Source organism: Pseudochaenichthys georgianus, chromosome 5, assembly GCF_902827115.2.
Source record: "Pseudochaenichthys georgianus chromosome 5, fPseGeo1.2, whole genome shotgun sequence".
NCBI classification, from domain to species: Eukaryota; Metazoa; Chordata; class Actinopteri; order Perciformes; family Channichthyidae; genus Pseudochaenichthys; species Pseudochaenichthys georgianus.
In genome coordinates this window covers 24245205-24271132 of record NC_047507.1, presented here as the reverse complement: position 1 = coordinate 24271132, position 25928 = coordinate 24245205, and the positions used below count along the sequence as shown (strand labels likewise).

The window sequence follows — 25928 nt, the reverse complement described above, 5'->3', positions numbered from 1 at the left end:
TGTTTCATGGTGTGATGATTCTGCTGCTTATTTCCTCACGACTCAGCAGCAGTTTTGGAGGATGTGAAGAAAAAGCTCAGCCTCATCTGTCATCTCATTAAGTCAGGAGGAGGTTTCAAGTGTCGAGAGGGAAGCTCCTCAGTCAGGAGTCATATGTTAAAAGATTCTTCCGACTTTGGTGAGTTTATTTCGGCAGTCAGCCGAGAGATATGAAAACTGACCTACTGAAAGTAATTTTGCTGTATTTCAAGAGTAAAATCAATATTCTAATCTCGACAAGTTTATGGCTAGCTTTTACATTTAAACTTTAGAGTACCTACTCGATCTACCCATAGCCCATACCGACAAGGGCTAAATGCTCTCCCTCTCATCTTTTTCATATTAACAACATCAATTTAGTCCGCACAGCCACACTCAGCAACAGCATTATATAGCTGCCAGTTTCTACAGCTCATCTTTATTTAGCCTGCACACATGCTAGGGTTAGATAAGCTTGTGCCAGCCCTTTTCTCTCCCTTAATGACAGAAGTGGGCTGTGACCACCAGGCCTTTAGCTCCGGGGAACATTAATGGAGCATCCTCACCTCATTAGCCATGGCCCTGCCCAGGATACAGCTTGGTCCCCAAGTCTGCCCTTGGTGTCTGTTGGCAGCACAATGTAACCGGCTGCACATGCTCGCACACGTGTGTGCACATGCCAAGACCCCCGAGCAGTTGGTGCTATATTTGCCTAGACGTAAGACTGGAAGGAAATCCCAGGGATACGATTAGAGGATCCCTGCCTTCTGCAAACCCAGGACTTCTGTTTCCTTATATTGATCACAGTTCAGCTTATTGATCTGACACTGGAGAACAGTGACATCTACCCCGGGTCTCTGTTTATTTATTTTCTCAGAGGAACCAAGCATTCAAGCACATTCTCCTTTACTTTTTTTTAACAAGGTTAATCACATTTTGGTTTTTAGTGAAACTACTACATAACAGAGACTGGAAAATCTTCACAATCTAACAAAGTCTCATTTTAGTCTTTGCTTTGCCCTGGATTGGTCTTAACCCAGACTTTTATGCATTTCTTCAGGCTACAATACCAGCTGTTTCTTAGTGTTTTTCAGTAGGTTTAATCAAAACAGTGATTTATTTCTGCTCTTTTGCCCCACCTTTTTTCTATCTTGCAACGTTTCTAATCTACTCAGTTTTATGCAAATTCCAAAAGTAATAATTCTGGAGGCCTTTTATTATCCAAATGACCTCACTGCACAGATTGGTCATTAGTTGCTGCTGAATAACTAAGAGAATCCCCCGTACCGTGTTGTTGATTTTTAGAGCAAATTCAATTAATTTCTCACTACTGCTCCTTGAATTGTTTTATTTCTACTTAGCTTTTCCTCTACCATCCCTTGCTTTAATAATTGTTGCCAGCGTACAGAGGTTGATAGAAATATATGTCAATGTTTCCATACACGACTTCTTCCCTCCTACCCTAATTTATAATTCATTCTCCGCCACATGTGGTCAGCAGCTCTCATACTAATGGTGCAACGTGGCTGGATTTGGTTGATGACTGCATGTGCCTTCCTTTGGAACTATCGGTGCTCTTGAGGATCAGTCACTGTGTGGAGGCACTATAGATTTAATTAGAACTGTGGACCATAACCACAAAAAACTCCATTTCAGTTTGGAGCAGAGCTAGAGTAGAGATGACAGCATTATATGTTGCCTGCATTATCGTGTCTTTCAGCATCCCTTAACGCCTACATTCAGTCAATACAGTTGCTTGTTTGTGTACTAATTGAATAACTGGTTTGGAGGAATCGATGGCACCTTTTAAGAGCCTTCCTTATTTACATGGCTTTACTTTTAAGAAGAAATGGGCATCAAGGCAGGTGTTTGTGGAATAATGTTACTCTCCCTGAAGTGCAAGTCAAAACAAAATTTCACAAAACACTACAGCATTTCACAAAACACTTAAACATTTCATAAAACACTTAAACATTTCAAAAAACACTACAGCATTTCAGAAAACGCCACAACATTTCAGAAAACGCCACAACATTTCAGAAAAAGAAATCTTCTTCTCCAAACACACCCAACTCCACTCCAGGCGGGGCATCAGCCACTCCCAGCAGTTTCACACCCCTAATAATCACCACCGGACAAGCTAAGAATCAGCTCTCGAAGATCAACGTGAGGAAGGCAAGGGGTCCAGACAACACCAACCCCCGAGTGCTCAAGGCGTGTGCCGATCAATTAGCAGGAGTTTTTCAGCACCTCTTCAGTCTCTCCTTGAAGCTGATGAAGGTGCCGGACATCTGGAAGATGTCTTGCATTGTCCCGGTGCCCAGAAAGACACGCCCCAGCACCCCAGGAGACTACAGGCCTGTTGCTCTGACTTCACATGTCATGAAGATCTTTGAGAGACTGATTCTGCAGCACCTCAAACCCCTCGTGTGTGACTCCATAGACCCTCTACAGTTTGCCTACCAGGAAAACATTGGCGTAGCCGTAGAGGATGCTATCACCTACATGCTCCACAGAGCCTACACACAGCTGGAGGAGCCGCACAGCTCACTAAGAATTCTGTTCTTCGACTTCTCCAGCGCCTTCAACACGATCCAGCCATACCTGCTAGCTGAGAAGCTGTCAGTGATGCAGGTGGATCACAGCATGGTGGCCTGGATCACAGACTACCTCACCAGCAGACCTCAGTATGTCAGACTGCAGGGCAGCGTGTCTGATGTGCTGCTGAGCAACACTGGAGCCCCCCAAGGAACTGTGCTGTCGCCATTCCTGTTCACCCTCTACACCTCCGACTTCCGCTTCAACTCCGGCTCATGCCACCTACAGAAGTTCTCTGATGACTCCTCCATTGTCAGCTGCATCACAGATGACAATGAGGAGGAGTACAGGGCCCTGGTTGAGAACTTTGTAGGCTGGTGTGACAACAATCACCTCCAGCTCAACATCAGCAAGACTAAGGAGCTGGTGGTGGACTTCAGGTGGAGCAGGAAGAGGCCTCTGACCCCCATCACCATCAGGGGGAAGGATGTGGAGGTGGTGAACAGCTACAAGTTCTTGGGAGTGCACTTAAACAATAAACTGGACTGGACAGATAACACCGATGCTCTCTTCAAGAAGGGACAGAGTAAGCTGTTCTTCCTGAGGAGGCTCAGGTCATTTAACGTGTGCACGAGGCTGCTGCAGATGTTCTACCAGTCTGTGGTGGCCAGTGTGCTCTTATTTGTGGTGTGCTGGGGTGGAAACACAATCACTGGCAGGCTGAACAAGCTCGTGAGGAAGGCTAGCTCTGTAGTTGGAGTACAACAGGACAATCTGGAGGAGGTGGCAGAGGGGAGGATGAGGAGGAAGCTTGACAGCATCCTAGAGAACCCCTCCCACCCACTCCACGCAGAGCTAGTGAAGATGAAGAGTACGTTCAGCCACAGACTCATCCCTCCACGACAACGCACCAAGCGCCTCGGACAGTCCTTTGTGCCTGTAGCCATCAGGCTGCACAATAAGGGGTTAATGATGAAAAAGAAATTAAATTAAATCACTGGACATAAATATACACTGTTTCCACAACCCATGCTAACATATTATTAGTAGTAGACCAAAAAGGTAGATAGATATGTCCCTATGTGTACAGATGTCCATTTTCACTTTTCACTTGTCACTTTAACTTATTCCATACTTTATAATTTAGATGACCAAATATGTACATATGCCGACAGTTATTTTACAGTTTTTTACTCTTATTTTTACTCATCTCCTATTTTATAGTCTTTTATTATTATTATCATTTTAATTTTTTCTTGATTTTCTTGATTTTTGATTTTATTAATCTGTGTGAATCTTTGCTGTCCTGTTTTTTCACGCTTACCCTGTTGCTGCTTTGTACAACTGAATTTCCCCTCGGGGATTAATAAAGGTTAATTTTATCTTATCTTATCTTAAAACCAGCCTGTCCTCCTACAAAAAACGACCATATAGGTCGATTGTTCAGCAGCTAAATACGACCCAGAGACACGTTTTAAAGTGTAAGAAACAACATGCTCCTGTCGATTGCAAACGCTCCGGAGGGTCGTTTATTCACAAATAACCCTCTCTGGAAAATCCTAAATTGTGGAATAGTTTGGCCATTAAAATGCTTTTTTATTAGATTTCTAGCGAGAAGTGTATATTGTACTTTTATAATCCACGTCCAGTGGATGTGTAGGATCTACAGTTTGATAGATATACGAAGATGATTTGAGGTCTCGCCAGGAGAACGTGTACTGTATATGGGGCAACTTCCATGTAAAGTTAGCGTGGGTGAAAACAGTATTTCCGGTCTCGAAGTTTTCATAATAAAACCGGAAGTATTCCCCACATTGTCAAATGATTACGCAGTGATATCTCCATTACTCATCCACTAAAAAACATCAGTTTATCCTTGTTAATTACACAATATTGATTGGTTTAAATTGTGTACAATGCTTTTGTGTTTTTAACCTTCGATTCGGAGAAACAAATTGTTTTTTCGGAGTTTAGACACTACAGAGTTTCCGAAGACACTACACTACCCAGAATCCCCAGCTATCGTTTGGGACTACAACATCCGCCTTGCTTTACAAACCCCGTGATTAGCCCTCAAGCTCTGTGATTGGATATTGGAGTGGCAGTGCGACAAGGTTACGCTGAGCGTCAAAGCTCTTTGAAATGGAATGGAACCACGCCAGACTATCCAAGACTGGACTTGGACGGGTCCAGCCCGGCCTCCCCCCCCAGAATTACACTTGCTGGCTATTGTGTGTTTCGCAACATGTTCTATGGCACGTCTCTACTGGGAAATGTAGTTTTAAAAGACGTTTTCGTATTTCCCACAATTAGAAGTTGCCAGTATTAAACTGTATACATCCCTGGAGGTTTAGGGGACACGAAACACATTGGTGTTATCAAATTTAAAACATATAATTAATACATGGATGAAAATTGCTTGTGTCCATAATGGGCAGCATTAATACCACATGACAGCTGGTCTTATGTCTGTGACCCCTCCTGTTGTTAATTGATAAGCCTGAAACATGCACTTGTCAAGGTTCAGATGCACATTTAGCAAATATGGCAGTAGCCATCGATCATCTTAAGATAAGATACTTTATTGATCCCAAGTTGGGAAATGTTTTTGTTACAGCAGCATGTACTACTTTGTTCTACTCCACTACAATTCAGAGGTTAACCTGGTATTTTTACTCTACTACATTTATTTTTGTTACTTTGCAGATTCTGATTAATGATGTGAAATATAAACAACCCTTAAATCAGACTTTAGTTACACCTGAGTAAAATTCAGCCAGTCATCAGTTTGTCTGTTTTGCACATCCTCCTGTTAATATCTTTGGATGTCCTGCACTAAACTGTTTTATTGTAGAGATCACTACAGTATCTTCTAGATATTTTCCATTCTATATTTCTATCATTGACCCCTATTTTGTATGTAGGCTACTCTTAATATTTAAATGTTTTCATCAATAACTAAATAAATATAACTTATTCAACAACTACATTCAATAACGTGCTTTAACCACTAGGAGGTGCGGTTTAGACCAGTGGTCTAGTTAATAAAACATAATATCGTACATAATATGACTATTCACTTTATTGTGAGTTTAAAACAGAACGGTAAAGGAAAATACAGTTTCAGTCTCTCGATGTGAAGCTTATGCATTGTACCATGAACCTGTATAGACCTGTAACAGTCAACTGCATGAGGAGTTGGAAAGGTAGTTCAGAAAATCAGTAATATCTTTAAAAACTACAAAAAAGTCTCTTTCTATCAGCTGTGCACCGTTATGGTGTAAATACAGACTATCTACTAATTGGATCAAATATAAAAGTCAGCCGAATTAGTGTTGATACTGCAAGGAGACGTATTGTGTGAAAAGAAATGGAAGATGTTGTTTAATTGTTGATATATTTCTGGTCCACGTCACGTATTCAGTTTTGGCGGCATCTCTTCCAGTTTGTCAAAAGGTCTTCTGATCAGGGCTCTATAAATACATATCTAGGGCAGATATGTAATATTTAATGCAGCCGAACCGTGTATTGCAATGCCGTTATGTGATGACTTTCAAAGAGAAAAGCAAGAACACTCGGAATAAAGTATTATTATTTTTTTTTTTTTTAATGTTTTCCGATTTCATATCACATAAACACCATATCCCGACGTGCATTGCGGCGTGATTTTAGCCTATCAAAACCTCTGAAAAAAGAAATGTGTCTCTCAGAATCGAAAGAGAAAAACCTATGGGAAAAACACAAAAGCATTGTACACAATTTAAACCAATTAATGTCGTATAATTAACTAGGATAAACTGATGTTTTTTTAGTGGATGAGTACTGCAGATATCACTGTTAAATAATTTGATCATTGGTTTTATTATGAAAACGGCGAGACAGGAAATACTGTTTTCAACCCGTAACTTTACATGGAAGCTTGCCGCATATACACGTTCTCCTGACGAAACCTCAAATCATCTTCGTAATATCTATCAAACTATAGATCCTACATATCGACTGGACGTGGATTCTAAAAGTACAATATATACTTCTCGCTAGAAATCTAATCATAAAGCGTTTTAATGGCCAAACTATCCTACAATTTAGGATTTTACAGAGAGGGTTATTTGTGAATAAACAACCCTCTGTAACGTTTGCATTCAACGGGAGCACTCGAGGCAATTTTCAAACGTAATTATAGGTCGTATTAAGCGCTTGAACAAACGACATATTTGGTCGTAATAAGGGCTTAAACAATCGACCCATTTGGTCGTATGAGTTGGAGGACTTGTTGCTTAAAACGCTACAGCATTTCAGAAAACGCCACAGCCTTTCAGAATACGCTACAACATTTCAGAAAACGCTACAGCATTTCAGAATACGCTACAACATTTCAGAAAACGCTACAGCATTTCAGAAAACGCGACAGCAAAACCCTACAGCATTTCAGAAAACACCACAGCATTTCAGAAAATGCTACAGCAGTTCACATTTTACGGAAAGGGTATTCCTTAGGGAGAACACTTCTTGTTTGTGATTGGACAGAACGGCACCACGTATTTCCTGTTTGGTACTGTTCAGCTGTTTCTTACGAATTTTAAACTGAGTAGGAAAGAATGGAAGAAGAGATGGAAATCTTAAGGGAATATTTTAACGAAGGATATACATACGATGTTATCCTCGACATGCTGTCAACCCATCACGACATCAACATGTCCCTTAGAACCAGGGGTGTAGTGCTGCCAGAGCACCGCTCCGGTTGTTAGCATCTGGTTAGCTAGCTATGCTAATGTACATAAGGAGTTATTTCTACAACAAGGTGGAGGAGAGTACTCTCCTGTCAGACTGAGAGGATCTTATAACTACAGCTCAGTGAGCTAAAGGACTATCTGAGTGTTTAGATAGTTAACTTTAGTCTAAGTTATCTCGGTGGGTCTCAAACGGTTTGGTCACCATTTATGTAAACAAGTATTTCCAAGGCACACCTTTTTTTATGATCATGATAGTTATACAAAGTAAGAGAATAAATGAAAAACAGGTATGAAAGAATTCCAACTCATACTAGAGGACAGTAAAACTAAAATACAGTTTAGAAGGGGAGTGATTAGTAAGATATGCTATGCATAAAGAAAAAGTACTTCTGTTTACAGTTTCACATGGGTGTTGTTGAGAGATGTATCCATAGTCCCTAACTTTGCTCTCAAAGTGCACCAGATTGATGCATTTAACTTCAACATTTAAAAAGAACTACACCCCTGCTTAGAGACCTGGAAGCGTGGTTTAAAGAGTTAGGACAGAGGAGACCTCACTGAGCTGTAGTTATAAGATCCTCTCAGTCTGACAGGAGAGGACTCTCCTCCACCTTGTTGTAGAAACAACTCCTTGTGTACATTAGCACAGCTAGCTAACCAGATGCTAACAACCGGAGCGGTGCTCTGGCAGCACTACACCCCTGGTTCTAAGGGACATGTTGATGTTGTGATGGGTTGACAGCATGTCGAGGATAACTGTTATCCTCACATTTTAATGAAGGATATACATACGATGTTATCATAACATTGTATGTATATCCTTCATTAAAATATTCCCTTAAGATTTCCACCTCTTCTTCCATTCTTTCCAAATCAGTTTAAAATGGCATACATGCCAACCTTTCCAAATCCAAAAGAGGTAGGTTTGCGCGTGGCAAATGTGCACGCCCAAACTAGATAATCAGAAGAAATGGAACCCCAGTAATTGCATGTATAAACCATGTATTAAATATTGCATAATTGTATGCATTTTTCAGAAAAAGTGGTAGTTTGGTAAACAGTGACATCAATGACATGTTTGGTCATAAAATGTCCAAAAGGAAAGTAAGATAAATATCCCAAAGTCTCCACATTTTATATATTTTCTGTGTGTTTCTGGTCCTCTTTCAGTTGAAACAGTGTATGAAGGATGTGTAAGGATGTAGGAAAGCCAGAACTCTTGTGTGAACATTGGATAAAGCCAGGTTCATATTCTTGTTTCATGTTGTTGACAATATTAGTCAAAGGTTTGCACAGAGCGATATATCTTTGTGTTGCGCCATAAATGAGAAAATACTGCATTAAAAAAGTCATTTCCTGCATGTTTTTGCAGTGTGATATAAATAATGCATAAGCTTTCAGATTGCTGTAGTTCACTAAACAGAGACATCAACGACATGTTTGGTGTTGAAAATGTCAGAAAAAGTGAAAGAATGGGAGATAAATATCCCCAAATCTCAAAATGGTATTATATATGTTGTGTGTTTGTGGTCCTCTTTCAGTTGAGACACAAAAGACCAAACACTGGATGTCTTTCAGTCGGGGAAACCCTGCAGGACTCAAATGCCTCATCTCTGTTCCCCTAAACTCATTTGGGAGTGATGACTGATTATTATCAGTCCCAGGGGACTGCGGCAGGCAAGCTTGACTGTGTTTTCCGAAGTGGAGGCTGGCTTGACCGCAGTAACGCTGCCCTTCCTCTGCATGTTGTTTCTCTTTCAGAAACACAGAGGACTGTTTGTATGATGGGATCGCAGACACGCTGCAATCGGTGTCCGCTAAAAGTCGAGTCCGTGGAGTGTCATTTTTATTTTTTATAATTTGGGAAGAATGACATTCTGGGAAAGCCAGCTAAATCGGTAGGCGGTAGAAACATGTCAAAAGCGGTAGACTACTGCCCAAATTGGTTGGGTTGGCAGGTATGGAACAGTACCAAACAGGAAATACGTGGTGCTGTCGGCCGGGTGCTGACCAATCACGCAGCGTAATCTCTTGACTGGCAGCAAAAACAACCAATCACAGCAGTGCTTCTCTGGCTGTCTCTGTCCAATCACAAACAAGAAGTGTTCTCCCTAAAGGAATACCCTTTCCGTAAAATGTGAAATGCTGTGGTGTTTTCTGAAATGCTGTAGCATTTTCTGAAATGCTGTGGCGTTTTCTGAAATGCTGTAGCATTTTCTGAAATGCTGTGGTGTTTTCTGAAATGCTGTAGCATTTTCTGAAATTCTGTGGCGTTTTCTGAAATGCTGTAGCGTTTTTTTAAATGCTGTAGTGTTTTTTTAAATGTTGTGGTGTTTTATGAAATGTTGTAGCGTTTTCTGACATTTTGTAGCGTTTTGTGAAATGTTGTAGCGTTTTCTGAAATGTTGTAGCGTTTTCTGAAATGCTGTGGCGTTTTCTGAAATGCTGTAGTGTTTTTTTAAATATTGTTGTGTTTTAGGAAATGTTGTTGTGTTTTATGAAATGTTGAAGTGTTTTGTGAAATGTTGTTTTTTTACTTGCACTTCAGGGCCACCGTACGAATGGGCACAATAGCTGTTTTTAAAATGGTACTTGTGATGAATTGATGCACTCTTCTTGCAGGGTTTGTATGTTTTGATTTGATTATCTTAGCACATAGACACGATGCTTTTATAAGGTTAGCTTCCCGGCTGAAAACACGATTTTACTCTGTATTAAATGCTACATGTTTTTGTCCTTGTTTTTCCAAAGCAGCGCTGACAGAGACAAAGCTGCTGTCAGGAGTAATCCTGTACCTTGTGTGAATTAATTCTGACTAGATTAGTTTATATGCAGTTTTAGCTGAAAGCAAATGGCTGTTGGCTGAAATACAGCGGTAATGACTTACAAGACCTCAGATATTTCCTTGGATATCACATGCCCTTTGAGAGCAGCTAATACCATCTCAGGTTGTGATTAAAGCTCTGTGCTTCAAGCTGAGGTCGTTGGTCCCTTTTCATCTTAAACAACTTGTTTCTTTGTCAAGGACCATTTCTGTTTTCTGTAACATTTCTATAAATCCATGACGTAAATAACTGGAAGGATGTGAAGGGTGGAGGCCCAATCAATCGTGATGCTAGACGAGGACAGAACAGTGAAAGTGTCAGTTAAATAATGAGGCGTCTTCGTCATCTCTGACATGTGTTTTCCTTCTCTTTGCTCTTTCCTTCACTCTTTCGCTCTTTTTCACTCTATGTTGTACTCTCAGTCTCGGTAGTATCTGCAGTGCAAGCCTATTTGGGTGGACTTTCAGTCTGCCTTTCTGGTACTGGTTGCCTTTGGCTCTCCAATTTGTGCTTTAGCTTTTTTTCCAGAAATAAAGACAGCAGTGCTGTATTATTTTAAAGATTGGGATTATAATGGAACAAGACACCATTATAATGCACCATTGCTAAAGTTTATACCAAAATGACATTTCACTCGTTACCTCAGAGGAAAGGTACAAGCACTTTCTTTAGAATCTTCCTTACTTATTCAAGAATATTAGCCAGAGTTCTTAAACTGTTCCTGTTTTTTTTACATAAGTTTTTGTACAATAACTTATTCGAAGTTAAACTATTGAGATGTGTCAAGATAACGTCATAGTCCACTTAATTATTTAATCACACAATCTTCATCAGTAGAAGGAATTTGCTCAGTTATTATGGAATTGTAAATGTTAAAATTCCCTTTTTCTCTTTGCACTTTAAAGGAATACGTTGTATCACTTTCTGCCTTTCTGCCAAATCCTCACATCACATTCCCACTTCCTCAAACACAATCCTTGCCTTTCTCTATCGGTCGCCCTGTAGTTCTCTTGTCCTGTCACCTCACCCCCCATTCTCCTGTTCCTGTCACCTCACCCCCCTTACAGCCACTCCCTCTTGCCCTGCAGTAACCCCTCTCCCTAAGGTCCCAGTCACCTGACCTTCCCCGCCCACCTGTGCCCACTTTCTTCCTCAGCCCGGCAGATATTTAGGGAAAAACGTCCTTACAAAGAGTTAAATGAATGTGAAGATTGATAGCACTTACGTGTATATATGTCTGTATGATAAATATGCAGCTCATATCTAGAGGTAACAACATCTCTTTACCAGCCCCACTTTAGCTCTAATTAACACATTATATCTTGCCTGGCAACCTTACAGTGATGACAAAAAGACTCAAGGAAGTCACAGCTTGTAACCTGCTATCTTTTGTATGATAAGGTATCAAATGACAACATAAAAACAGTGTGAAAATATGTGGTTGCTAATAGTGATGAACCTGTACATTATCGCCAACATCTGCATGATTTCCCCCTTGGTTTCACTGCAACTTTACTATTTTAGTTCCCTCAAAGATGTCATAGTGTTGTTACAGATGCAGCAGCAGGCCTTTGCTTTCAGCTAAACCCTCTAGCTTCTATATACCATGCTTCATAAGTCAGTCAAAAATAAATAACTTATTGCCGTTTTTAGGACCTAAAGGTTCCGTTGTTAGAATGTTTTTGAAGAAATTAAATGTAATAGTAATACAAAAATAGTTTTCTTTAGTGTACTTTAATCTGCAAATGGTTGTTCTTTACATAGTGAGTGGATCCATGTATACCAAAGTCCACTGTGTTGCTCTACCATTTTACAGACAAGAAAAATACAAACCAAACCCTAGCTATAGAGAGGGCTTTTCAATTTTAGGTATTTAGCTATTTCACAATCTACAGCCTCATTGCTAGATGACACTAAATCCTACTGGAGCTTTTATTGTCAGAATTTACCCTGAGGTGAGATTGTAATGTCAACTGCTGTCTCAAAGGTCAAGAATACACTTTGAAATTCATCTCTGTCAGAATTGTAATCCATAATAAGTAAACAAGATAATGATCATGCCAGATTTCAGGATTTAACATGTTCTGTGTGGGTCCGTGTCTACCAAAGAACAGACAAGTTGAGCTCCATCTGCTTTTTTTTTTGAGTGAATGTGTCATATTCCGAAAAGCACTAAAAATGAAAGAATTCAATTACATTCATCAGTTTATTGCTGTCATTTCTGTTACTCTCTGTCAGTCATCGCTGCTCATCTGTCGTGGTTTGAATTCTTTCTGTGTTACACTCTCCTCAACTGGATGCTGCTCTCTTTTTTCTCACTCCACCAGTGTCCACAGGGAGGCCCATGTTGCTCCTGTTTTCTGGAACTTGGTGAACAAACCCACTCATCCCTTCCCTCTGTTCTCCACCCCTCTGACTCCTGCTTCTCTCACTCCTGATCAATTATGCAGTATGCACTATTTCACTTTGATGGGGGACTAATTGCTCCACTTCAATGTGTGGATTTTCAATAAACAACTTGACGAAGGGAACTAAATGAAATTATAAAAGAGTTTTAACAACGTAATGTTGGGTGGTGTACTTCGGTTCCCTTTGCTATTAATTAAGTGAAAAAATAGCCAACTATAGGATATCTGCAAAAACCTTTAAAAATACTACCACAATATGTCCCTGCATTTAGTCAACACTGAGAGCCGCTTTGTGCTCGAGGCAGTGGGCCAGTCGAGTCTGATTAGACTTGTCAGCACAGTGAATTAGAAAATACAGTCATGTTTAGTAATATTGTGTGAATGGAGCTTTTTCAGTTGTAAGGGATTGTTCTGTTGACGAGAGAATCGCTAATGATGCTGTTATCTGAGGCTCAAAGCCTGATTAGCTTGGCGGATTGAGCAGAGATTGGCAGCATGAATTCTTCTCTGCTGTCAGTCTCACTGTGCTTGTATGTGTGTGATGAGAAAGACGGGCAGTGGATGAGTTTGTGGGGCAAGGGGAGAGTGATAGAGACAGACACACACACACACACACACACACACACACACACACACACACACACACACACACACACACACACACACACACACACACACACACACACACACACACACACACACACACACACACACACACACACACACACACACACACACACACACACACACACACACACACACACACACACACACAGTCTGATAAGGGAAATGGGTCCCCCTCCTTTTCCTCATCTGCCCTCAGTCATGCTCACACACCAATACTAAACCCCTGCAAAAGGAGCCATGGAGCAAAAAGTGAGCAGTCGCCTGCTTGCCTGACTGACAGCCCGCCAATGTGTAGGAGGAGGAACACATGTCTAATCCTCTTATCATCTCATCCAGCTCTGCATTTAAATATTGAGCTACATGTCTCCTGGTTAGTGGGAGGGAGACTTTGGATGTAAACTAGATGCAGGAGAAGAATGTGACATAAATTAAACCTCTCTGAAAGGGTTCAAAATGTGTGTGTATTGTTACTTTGGAGCCAGTATTGGCAGTTACTATCATATGCGGGTGCAGTTTTGTGTGTTGGCCTTTTCTTGTGAATATGTTTAGTTCACCTTCAAGTCTGTCCACACCACAGTAATGTAGGCATAGATCCATTTGGCAAACACTTAAAATGAGCTACATTTTCCTGACAAGTGACCTTTTTGTTGCGGTGTGTGTGTTTACCTGTTGTCTGTCAGAAGCCAAGGTGGATGTAGCATGCGGTAATTGAGCCTCTAGTGCAGCCAGACCTCTCAGGGAGAATGTGGTGGAACATGGTGAGATTAACCCAGTATGTGACTTGACATCAGAGAGTGCTTGTCGCCATCCATGCCAAATGTCTATCGATCCCATGAAAACGACGGTGTAGTTTAAACCATCTCAATCGTCTCTCTTTGGCCAGAAAATGCCCTGTGCAGTTTTGTGTAATCTTGATGCCTTACAAAAAATCAACCTTTATTTATGTATTCATTCTATATCCTGTTTACATCCATCTAAGTACCAAACAGTCTTTATTGCCTTTTCTTTTAATAGTTAAATAATATGCAAGCAAAATAACAGTTAAAAGGACATAACATAACCTAAATCTTCCATAGTGTCCAGCCTAATAGCTGCTAACATTAAACACATGCTGCTATAATATCATTAATGTCTCTTACTGCACTGAGACGCCTTGCTTTGTCGTTTAGCTTCATCGCAAGGCATTGTTTGTATACAGGCATGTGCATTATTTCAATGTGTCTGTACAGCATGTGTCTGTTAAAAGACCCATGCATGGAACCCAGACGTCTAGTGGACCCTCACAGGGGTTCCAAGCCCTCTGGTAACAGAGGAGCATCTTTGGTCCCAGAGGTATTAAACCCTGTGTACCAGAAGACCTCCATTTAAATTCAACAGCTGCTGCTGGAACACTTCACCTTCTCGTTTCTCTTTTTTTCTTTCATTGCCTCTTGTTAACTCCTTTTCTTCTCTTCAGTCAATTGCCTCTCTTGTTTGTGTATGTTCTCTACCTCATTCCTCAGTTGTTTTTGATCGTGATTGTATTCCACACTCGTTGTCTCTCATTTAGTTGCCTCTTTGTCTTCTGGCAGACAGCAGCAGATTGCAACTGGACAGGGCATGTGGGTGTTTGACATCACACACAAAGCTGTGGGCCATGTACAATGTCTGCATGTAGGAGCATCATTTGATATATCGTTTGCACATGTACACACACACACACACACACACACACACACACACACACACACACACACACACACACACACACACACACACACACACACACACACACACACACACACACACACACACACACACACACACACACACACACACACACACACACACACACACACACACACACACACACACACACACACACACACACACACACACACACACACCTTGCTGCTTCCCATTCCAGCTTTATCAGCTGCATGCACACAATGGAAAAGACATCTGTTAAATTACACACAGAGGTTTCTATGAATGTCCAATAGATAGATGCAGATAGAGAGCTCTCACAATGTTTAGTACATTTGTGGTATCATATGTATGCAGCACAGGAGCAGATTAATGATTTAACAGAGGAGTCAGTGAAACAAATGATTGGCAAGGGTTTTTTGTATCCAGTTTATGTAACCAACTCATTTGATTCACCCCAATGAAGACCATATCATGATTTGTCCCTCACTACCTCCCTCTCTCTCTGGTGTGGTTTGCATGTGCGTACTGTGTAGCCTTGCATGGCTCAGTGGGTACATATTCAGTGCTAATCAGCTCTGGTGGGGAGCTTGTTTGTACCTGCAGCTGTAAATACAGCACTTGAAAATAATAGCTAAGCAGTTTCGCTTATTAGGAAATGGAGGAGAATAATAGCTAAACTTGAAGCTTGGATTCTGCCACCACTCTCTTTCACAGACAAAATATTTTAAGCAAAGCTAGCTCTATAAAGTCAGAGTTCATTGTGGAAAAGATCTCATTCACGTCTTACACTGTGTTAATGCTGCCTCATTTTCAACTACAGCTGTTGGGAGTGATACAAATAGCATTTAAATAGGTTGAGCAGAAACACCGTGTGGCATGAAAAAAGCATAAATGATCTTGGCAGACCAAAATAGCTTAGCTCAACTACTCTCACTATATCATCTTAATGTAACGGTTTCAAAATATTTTCTTAAGCTGGGAAATGATCACAAGGTTGAGTTATTTAAATACTAGTCATTCACTTTTTCGGTGTATGAACTGATGGAGCAGTAGGCTACCAGGCTGCATGTTAAACCATGGCAACACTAAAAGGGATTATGACTTTACATAACGGTAGCCTGCCCATATCCACTTTTCATATATTTAAACAGATGAAATGCATATAACACGAAGCCTACATTTACATGCACACTAATATTCCACTAACATTTCAGATTTGATATCATGGGTCATATGGCATATTTGGAAATAGACCTTATTCCGAACGTAACATTTTCCGAACAATAACAATGTTGTTATTGTTTAAGGAGCCTTATTTGGAACATTTCAACATGTAAACAGTGCATTCTGAATAATTGACCTAATGGGGTTTTCACTCCAGTTGACACACAGCCATTTGCCTGTTTACGGCCAACGTTTGCATGCCTGGGTGGAGCACAGAAAAGTAACATTTTGTTTGTAAAAATGTTAAATACAAATTTTTTTATTCTTGTGTGACTTACTAGTCAACAAATCATTGTTACTCCCTTGGTTGTGTTGTTACTGCTGTAAAATATTGACTTTACTATTTTCATTATTTATCATCACCTCCCATTATTGATTTGTTATCATACTGTAAACAATAAACACTTTACTGCCACATATTAGCCGCTTATAGTGCAAAGCCTTAAATCTAAGGATACATGCACAATGTTAAAATCGCATGTAGAAACCCAACATAATATCTATGTGCTTGTGAAATAAGAAAGCAACACAGTGAATTGTGATTTACACCACAAAAGAGCCAATTCTTAAAAGCCAACGAATGTATTATTTAAGCCACTTAGATTTGTGTGCGCTGGGATTTTGTGTCAAGCTTGTTGTTGAATGTGTCATTTAAAAGGCTCAGAAGCAACGGGGAAATAGCCTATGTAATACTTTGAGGTGCGGGGGATTATTGATGTATTTTATCCCAGACTTCTGGTGCAGGCATAATCACAGTTTTTAAAGCACCCTCCCGAGTTGTATGGCTTTTATGCAAGGGGAAGAACAACTTTATTTGTGTCATAGTACATTAAGAAAGCATAGAATGCATTAGCATGGGAGTTTGAGAGTGTATTATAACCAGTAAAAAATGCTTATTTCTAATGAATGTGCAACGTGTGGCATGTTTTCAATTTCATTCTCCTTTCAAAACGGTTTTAATGCCTGCCTTTCTCCCTATGATATCAATACATTTCCATATTTAAACCATAGAAGCAATAACAATGTGTTTCCTTGTAGGGACATTATCCCCTCTTGCCTTGAACAGGAGCATGAATAGAACAAGACTCACGGATTTAATGACGTGCTTATGTAACAAGGCGCTCCCACTTCCTGCTCCCTATCCAACCCTTCCGACAATAAGGAAAGAACAGCCTATACTAGGGAAGGTTTGCGCCAAAGTAAATCCTGGCCATTAGACAGTACATCCAGATTACATAAGAGACCTTTGCAGATCTCTCAAAGGGTGCGTCATCTTCTGCCTGACACAGCCTTTCTGTAGGCTTGAAGGAAAGTTCAGACACCTGAGTATGTACTGTATATATAGCCTATATATATATATATATAAGTATATGGTCAAGAAGACCAAAGATGAGTTCCATGTCTGGTTGCATTATATTGCCTACACACAAACAAGCATTTATTTAATCTGTTTCCATGGTGATTTTGACCCATAATGCCTTAGTTACACGTTAGATCCTCAAATAAAGCGTTGCATAGAGTCGACAGCTCTTGATTTGAAACCAAACATTATTTTAAGGTTGTATCAGATTACAAGTATTTTTTAATTAAACATGTGAATTTAAAAAAAAGTATATAACATAAACATCTACATTTAACATTTTCATGAAACATGTTTTGAAGACTGTTTCATAAATAAGAAAAAGAAAAGACACAATACAAATATGTTTCCTCATCAAAGTCAGCATACCTTACATACAGTAAGTATAGTTTGTTCGTCATGCGACCAATGCATCACAAAGAGCATACTAGAATAAAACCTGAGTGAAAAATAGCTGTGAAGGTAAGATAGCCTTCTACTGTGTTTCTTCTTCTCTCAGTGGATGTCTGCAGGTTTGTGGGTGGTCTAGGCTGCCTTGTACAATTGCACACACTGCTCGAGGAACATTGTATATGCATCCCTACACCCACCACACACACAAACTGCTATCAGGCATGTTTTAATAACAAGACTAGACTGCCTTCAGTTTCTATCTTTTTCACATACTGTGTTACCTCATATCTGGTGTCTGTAAAATATGGAAAGTGGCTTTTCAGTGGAATAATGCTAGTTGGATAATTAACTGGCTGAATGGCGACCCATGTCTGTGTCTGTGGGAAATTGGCAGTTTGACTTGTAGCTGATGGACGTCTGATTGGCTGTCTTGTTTCTCACTAAGGCTGCTTTTCCGTCTGGTTAACCGACCCACTGATTCAGTATAAAAAAAACTCTTTATAATTAGGGATGTCCCGATCACCTTTTTTTGCTCCCGATCCGATTCCAATCATTTGATTTTGACAATCTGCCGATACCGATTTTTCCCGATCCGATCTTTATGCAATGCATTAAGAGGAAAAAAAGGTAACAGATAACGGCTGGTCATCCAACACGATGAATTCAGCTATCTTGGCTGTTATTTGTTGGCCTTTTCACTGTTCTGAAAGTGTTGGTTGTTTCAGTGCCGTTACCTGAGTGGCCGCTGTGTACTCGTCGTGTTGTTGTTGGTGTTTGTTTCTCAGGTGGCGTATTAGATTGGTCGTGTTGAACGTAGCTCTGTTCTTTCCACCACGCGGAACCTCTGCCTTGCAAACATTGCATCTGGCTGTTACACTGCCTTCGCTTTCAATTTTATAATACTTCCAAACTCCTGACATTTTCTCTGTCCCGACTCCCGAGTCACCAGCTGAACGTAGCCTCTCGTTAGCTTACTGCTACTATTAGACACTGCGCCCACTCTGTTGCCAGATTTCAGAGAAATAAGCAACCATGTCTATGAAAACAAGCCCAAAAGAAGCAACACATACATGATGTTGTGTAATTTTAAACCAAAACTAAGTCCTCAGGATAACTTTAAGACGTGAACATGGTCATTTTAGTTTTGTAACATTAAATAAAATAATAAAAATATTTTCAAAAAAAAAAAATCCCGATCCCCGATTTTTTCCTCCCGATTCCGATCTTTTAAAAATCACGTGATCGGCTCCGATCCCCGATCACGTGATCGGATCGGGACATCTCTATTTATAATATTTTTGTACTGTTTTAAGTACAGTCTTTCTTCCATGCCATTACTGCTTTCAGGTCATCTACTTTCTTCTGCTCTCTCTGGATTTGCACTCCCCTGCTCTACTCCTCCACAACATCTCTCCTCTCCACTCCATCACTTTACCCTCCTAGTCCTTGAACGCTGCCTCTAATGGCTTCACCTCACATGTGATCTCTTTCTCTGTCTCTCTTGGGGTTGCACAGCCTTTTGCCTAAGGCTTAACAGTGCACTCATGCAAAGCATCCTCTGCAGTAGCACAGAATGTACACAAATAAAATACATAGAGACATACACAGAAAGCATAGTATTCAAAGGAGACATACTGGCCTCAAACTGTGATTTATGCACTGCTATTCAGGACAGATGGACTCAGCGTCCATAAAGCATGTTTATGAATTACATATGGATGTAGCACTTTTTTTACAGTGTTTTAATGATAAACATTATGTGTGAAGTCTCTCTCACATTCCCTGCTCTGCTTCACAAACTTCCAAGGAAGGGAGTCACAGGGGATGATGAAGTGTTGACACAAATCAGAATCTCCAATCTGTCTGTGTTGTGGTGTGGCTGACTGTGTGTTTGTACTTCACAGGGGAAGTCATATGCGTTTGACCAGGTGTTTCCTACGAACACCACCCAGATACAGGTCTACAACACCTGCGCCAAGCAGATTGTCAAAGGTGAGTCACGTAAACTCTTTGCCTTTTCTTTTCATCCGAGACGTGTGAGTGACAGAAAAGCTGAGGGAGAGAGTCAATACTCTTTCAATCTCAATATCCTTCAGTTCACCTTTACGGCTTTGTCTACACACTGACTGAATGCATTCGAAGCTACTTAAAAGCAGAGAGAAAAGCAATTTCCATAACATGATGCGCCCACACGACTTTCAGGTGTGACCATCAACATGCTCACATTAACAAGATGCATACTAATCAAAGCAATGTGGGACTAGTGTATCCGAAGGCCCCTAGATCAAACGAAGCCAGAGGAGAATCGAATCTTCTTTCCTTCGCCCCTCCCTCTGTCTGCCTCTCCCCCCTGTTAAGGTCTCATTTTTGTGCCAACATCAAAGTGAGTGTGAAACTTCACTAGCCCTTCTGTAGATGGAGCATGGAGCAAAGAGATTGATTTGCTAGGAAAGATTACTTAGACCGAGGAAGGACGGTATAACACGGTGGGATGAATCGCAGGGCAGGGTTGGAAAAATCCAAGGTTAGGGATTTGGCAAAATAAAGGAATGAGATCTGAAGTAAGATTTGAAATCTGTCGGGGGATAAGGGTTAAACAGCGAGGCCAGAGACATTTTTATATTTAGTTTTTTTGTCCTTTTTGGTCTTTCTGGTTGTCAGTTCCTCTACATTTTGCTGCATCTTTTTAATGCTTTTTCATCTTTCTCTTATATTTATGCACTCTTTCATCTCCCTCTCTTCTTCTTCTTCTGTGTTTCTCTTTATGGTGGTCTCTGCTGTTAAGCAAACTCATCTCCGTCTGTCTTTATTTCCAGACGGATTCTTGATTCTTTGTTCTATTATGTGTCATGCAGTTTTTCGGTCCCACCATGACCAGTGCGTAGGAAGAGACGTTGCTGAGCTGCGAGCTGCACGAGTAAAGGAATCACAGAACGAGAGGGGGGCCTCATTGTTTCAGATCAGAGCCTGAGAGATTTGTGGTCAGCTTACCTGAGGCACCTGGCCTTTTGGGGCGAATTTTTTTTCTATATCACTGTTATATATCACGGTTTATTAGCTCAAATGTTGAGGTGTTGTTTCACTTTGGCTTCCATCACTGTTGTGCACCGACAGAAATGCTAAGAGAGGTTCATTTTCATGTTTGTTTTGTCACTCACCATTTATCTCTCATTCCAGGCTTCCTGATTGTCCACCCCTTGTGTGTCTCCTGTGCTCATCAGCACCAGCCCCGCCCCTGATTGTTTTCACCTGTGTCTTGTTGTCATGTGTTTAAATTCCCCAGTCTCCCAGTGTTCATTGTCAGTTTGTCTTGTCTCATGCCAAAGTCAGGGCTATGCTCTCTATGTTATCTAGAACAGTTTTGTTCCTCACAACGTGAGCGATTTCTTTTGTTTTCATTTTGTCATCTCATCTGAGATTAGATAGTGATCATTTTTTTGGAAAAAAAAAGTATCTTACAAATACTTTACCTCTGTCTCCCGGGTCGTGCAATTGAGTCCTATATCCTGAGTGTCTGAGTTCTTAACAATCATGGAGGGAGAATAACATCTTGGTTGGTGCTATACTAGGTGCCTCCTGGAGAATTAAACGTTGCAGGTATGATGTAGGGCTGCACGATTTGGGGTCCCCGCTGCCTTGAGATCATTAACAAGTTCCTCCCTTGTAGTTCTTGGCTGATACCTCGCCTTTCTCATGATCATCAATAGCCCAAGGGGCGAGATCTTGTGTGGATTCCCAGAGCGAGGGTGATTGATTGTTGATTGATGTCCATTTTTTTCCCTTCCATTTCCGAATAATCACACCAACAGTTGTCACCTTCTCCCCAAGCTGCTTGCTGATGGTTTTGTAGCCAATCCCAGCCAAGTGCAGGTCTACAATCTTGTCCCTGAGGTACTTTGACAGCTCTTTAGTCTTGCCCATGGTGGAGAGGTTGGAATCTGATTGATTGATTCTGTGGACTGGTGTCTTTTATACAGGTAACAAGTTGATACGAGGGGTACTTTCCTAAAGGAAATGAACTTATGTAACCGGTCTGTGGGAGCCAGAATCCTTGTTTTTTGCAAGGGGATCAAATACTTATTTCCCACAGTTAAATAATTGTTTATCTTTTATATAATGTAATTTTCTGGATTTTCTTTTTGATATTCTTACTCTCACTGTTAAAACAAACCTACCATTACAATTATAGACTGTTCATTTATTTGTAAGTGGGTGAATTTACAAAATCGGCAAGGGATCATACATATTTCCTCCACTGTAGGTGTCATACCCGTCCTGTCCGGGTTTCTCAATCTGGTTCAGAGTGTCAATGACTGCTGCATCGGCAAGATCTCTAGTATCCAGTACAAGAACATATTCACTGCTTATTTCACATATATTATATAGCACCAATTAGTGCTTTAACATCTTGTGCAAATGCCATTTGCGCATGTTTGGTCTGCTCATGGTGCCGGGTGTCAGTCTTCTTGCTCTTCTCAGTGGAGGCCTCAAACTCCCCAACCACACGTGCCATCTCGGGGCCAGACACCATCCAGCGTCGCAGAACTGCAGGGTTCTCTGTCAGGCCTACAGCACCACCATCACCTTTCACAGAGGCATTGTTCTGCTCGTGGGCCTGGTCAATGACAATTGCAGAGAAGCTGCGTGTCGTCTTCTTCACAGCAAAGTTTCCTTTCAGAAACTGCCCATGGACATCAGGATGGTTATCTTTTAGCACAATCATGTCATGTAAGTAGACTGGTATCCATCCGGCATAGAGATGGATACCAGTCCCAGAGAAAGGAACCAAGGCACACTCTTGGTCAAGGCATTTATGTAGAGTAGGAAGTCGGCCTCTCTTATTGATCGCACATAGATCATCAACTCTATTTACAGCTGCAGGATGATAGACCAGAAGTGGAACTGGGAACACGACACTGCTCTTGTCCACCCGCTACCCCTCCAGGAGGTCGCCAAGTACCTTGAGTGCTGCCATCTCAATGTGAAACCCAACAAACATCACAATAAAATGATGTTCACTGTGAGTTGCTGGCCAGCTCCACTAGATTTGTTTAGCCACAGCGTATAGAGGTTGATCCAGAGTGATCTGACCAGGATTCAGAATCTCTAATGCCTGCCTTACCTCATCGATGGAATGATGAATCATGGCCACATATTTGGCCTGTTCATAGAAGAGGGGAAGTAGAGAAGTGAGTGTGACACTGCTCTCTGGTATTGTATGACCGCACTAGCAGCCAGGAGTCAGTCAATCAGGCACGCAAGTAGCTCTTCACCCAGAAAGGTAGAACAATTGAGGGATTCCCCCCAACACAAGCAGCATTGATTCAGCACACAAAGAGAGCTGCCTTCCAAGCTGGTCACTGCTGAGGACAGATGAGGTTTGCAGCCCCTGAACTCATTACTGGTTTACTGGACCACATTACCAGGCCTGTCGTGAACTCCTCTGCTGTGGATGCAAAAAGGGGTGCAGTGGACAATGCAAATGTGTCAAGGCAGCAATTCAGTGCAGTGCCCTTTGCCACTGTGGTGGACTGTGTTTTCAGAACTAACTCTGCATTTAGTTGAAAACCTGTAATATTACATATATATTATGTAACATGTATTATTACTTCACCATAATAAATATGTTAATGGTTTACTGTGTATTTTGTTCCCTGAATACCAGATACATATAGTTAGCTACATTCTAGCATGTTGTAAATAGTACCAATGCATTCCCCATCCTTGAAAAGGTAGGATTAGCCACCAGAATCAAGTTCCTAGGTGGTCTAGATCCTAAACTACTGGTAAAATAACAACCAATGGACACATTTGCGATGGCCCTATAGCCAAAAATCTTCCTTAGGGCATGCTCTAACAGTGTGCCAAATGTCATGCTTTTATCATCAAAAGCACAATTCTTTCAGATATTTCACATATCTGCTGGACTATATGAAACAGAACTGTAAACAGATTTACTTTTTCTTTCAACATTTATTTGAACAGCAAGTGGAGGCAAAAGTGACTGCACCCAACACAATAAACCTGCTAGCTAACTAGCCTAAACTCAGGAACAGAATGTGGGCAACACGTTCTTCTCCACAGCCGCGCGACCTCATACTGTATACTGTATACACAATACAAAAACGCCTTTAGGCTTTGGAACTTGTTTATCCATCTGTAAGCAACTGCCAGCTAGGTCTCTCAGTCACTCATGTGTAAGTGAAACTGATAGATAGAACATAGGTAGCCTATCAAAACGGCCCAGCCCAGCCCAGTGGGGTGTGGGCCACACCCCTCCAGGGAGTGGCCGGAACATTTACAAATGTGGGCCGGTAGGATTTATTTATTTTTTGGCCCACGCACAGCACCGGCCCACCGGGAAAACTCCCGGTATTCCCAATGGCCAGTCCACCCCTGAGCATTACTAACCTGACTCAGATGGTTTGTTTCACCAAACCATCTAGGAAAACTCCATTGGAAGCCATTTGGAAAAGTATTTTAAAAATACTTTGCAGGTGATTGGATCAATCTGTCTATCACCTACTATCATGGGCCACTTCTGATTGGTTAACAATGTCTGGTACATGTGGAGCACAGCACTTCTGATTGGTGTGGATGACTGGCACACAAGAATTACATTTATTTTAGTTTGGCACTCTTATACCAATGCTCTTTTCCACTGTAAGCATGGTACTGTATGATGTGAAAATGTTACATCACGATTTTCCTTGACAAAATAACTTTGACTTGCATGAAATGATCCTGATAATCAGAAGTTTAAAACTCTTAAAATGGTAATAATATCATAGAATTGCTTTACCTTACATTTAGTAAGGAAACAGGTAATTATATTTTTCTGTATAACAGACACACATCATTAAATGTATATATATTTATTTTCGAGCAGTCTTTAATGAGGTTACCATGCTGTACATAATGAGGTCTCTGCATTGGCAAAGGTTACATAAATAAAAAATAGCAACATTGTGTGAGATCTTAATCAGGCTCTATTTTCCACTTCTTTACCATAATATCGAGCTAGACAGCTTTTTTAAAGTTACTCATGTGAGGATGTTCAAGATTATCCCAATTATGTAAATTCATCACAACTACTTTGCACCATCCCTTATTTCTAAAATGTTGTTCTTGTTTTTTGTGTGATATTTTCTCATTATAGATGTTTTGGGTGGATACAATGGGACTATATTTGCCTATGGGCAGACGTCCTCTGGAAAAACACACACCATGGAGGTACAGTATCACTAAATTATTCAAAAGGCACACACAGGCACACACACATTTGTATTTTATATTCTCCCATGCTCTCCTCTGACAGTACATCTCCCTCCATAACTGTCACCGCTCACTATCTCTCTTTCCCAGCCTTTGGTGGGAACTATCCTCCTTTACAACTCCCTCTGGGCAATAACCCTGTTCTTTTTAAAGTCAAAGCCTCTCTGCTCTTCTTTATTTTACTTTTCTCTTCACTGTATTCATCCCAGTGTCTGCATTTATCCTTCTTTTTATTCACATATAATTTTATCGACTCTTTCTTCTCGTAGGGGAATCTTCATGATCCCCAGGGAATGGGAATCATCCCCCGAATCGCAGAGGACATTTTTGAACATATATTTGCCATGGATGAGAACCTAGAATTTCACATAAAGGTTGGTTTGAATATCCATGTGTGTGCACGTTTGTTCATGCGTAGATTGCACACTTGTCTCCCAGGGATGAACATGCTCTATTTTACTCTGTGATACCTAGGGAATACAGCCTGTGCCTCTGAGGTAATCCTCACATGGATTGCCGTGTGGAAACCGCCACGCATCAATACATCATGATGTATAAACCTTGAAAATGCAACAGTCTTAGAGGATAATACAGCTGCACCCACTGGAATACAGATTACTGCAACATCATTTTGCATATTTTCACAATGATCCTCCCTCACTCACTTCCTTTCTCTGAGAATCTCTTTTTTCTGTTCCTCCTCTTTATTCCATAGATCACCTGCTTAATGTTTTTTTGCTTTGTTTTAGGTCTCCTATTTCGAGATCTATATGGATAAGATACGAGACCTGCTGGATGGTGTGTTCATGCATCAAACACTTCCTAGTGAAAATACATC

At 40.8% G+C, this 25928-nt stretch overlaps 1 protein-coding gene across 1 annotated transcript in view; it reads left to right on the top strand.

The window, feature by feature from the left end:
- kif5ab (kinesin family member 5A, b) overlaps positions 1–25928 on the top strand; it is a 73350-nt gene that overhangs the window by 8329 nt on the left and 39093 nt on the right. The window contains exons 4-7 of the mRNA XM_034082514.2: positions 19720–19807; positions 24975–25048; positions 25360–25464; positions 25840–25888. Of these exons, the coding sequence (XP_033938405.1) occupies positions 19720–19807; positions 24975–25048; positions 25360–25464; positions 25840–25888 (316 nt within the window). The remainder of the gene's footprint in view (positions 1–19719; positions 19808–24974; positions 25049–25359; positions 25465–25839; positions 25889–25928) is intronic.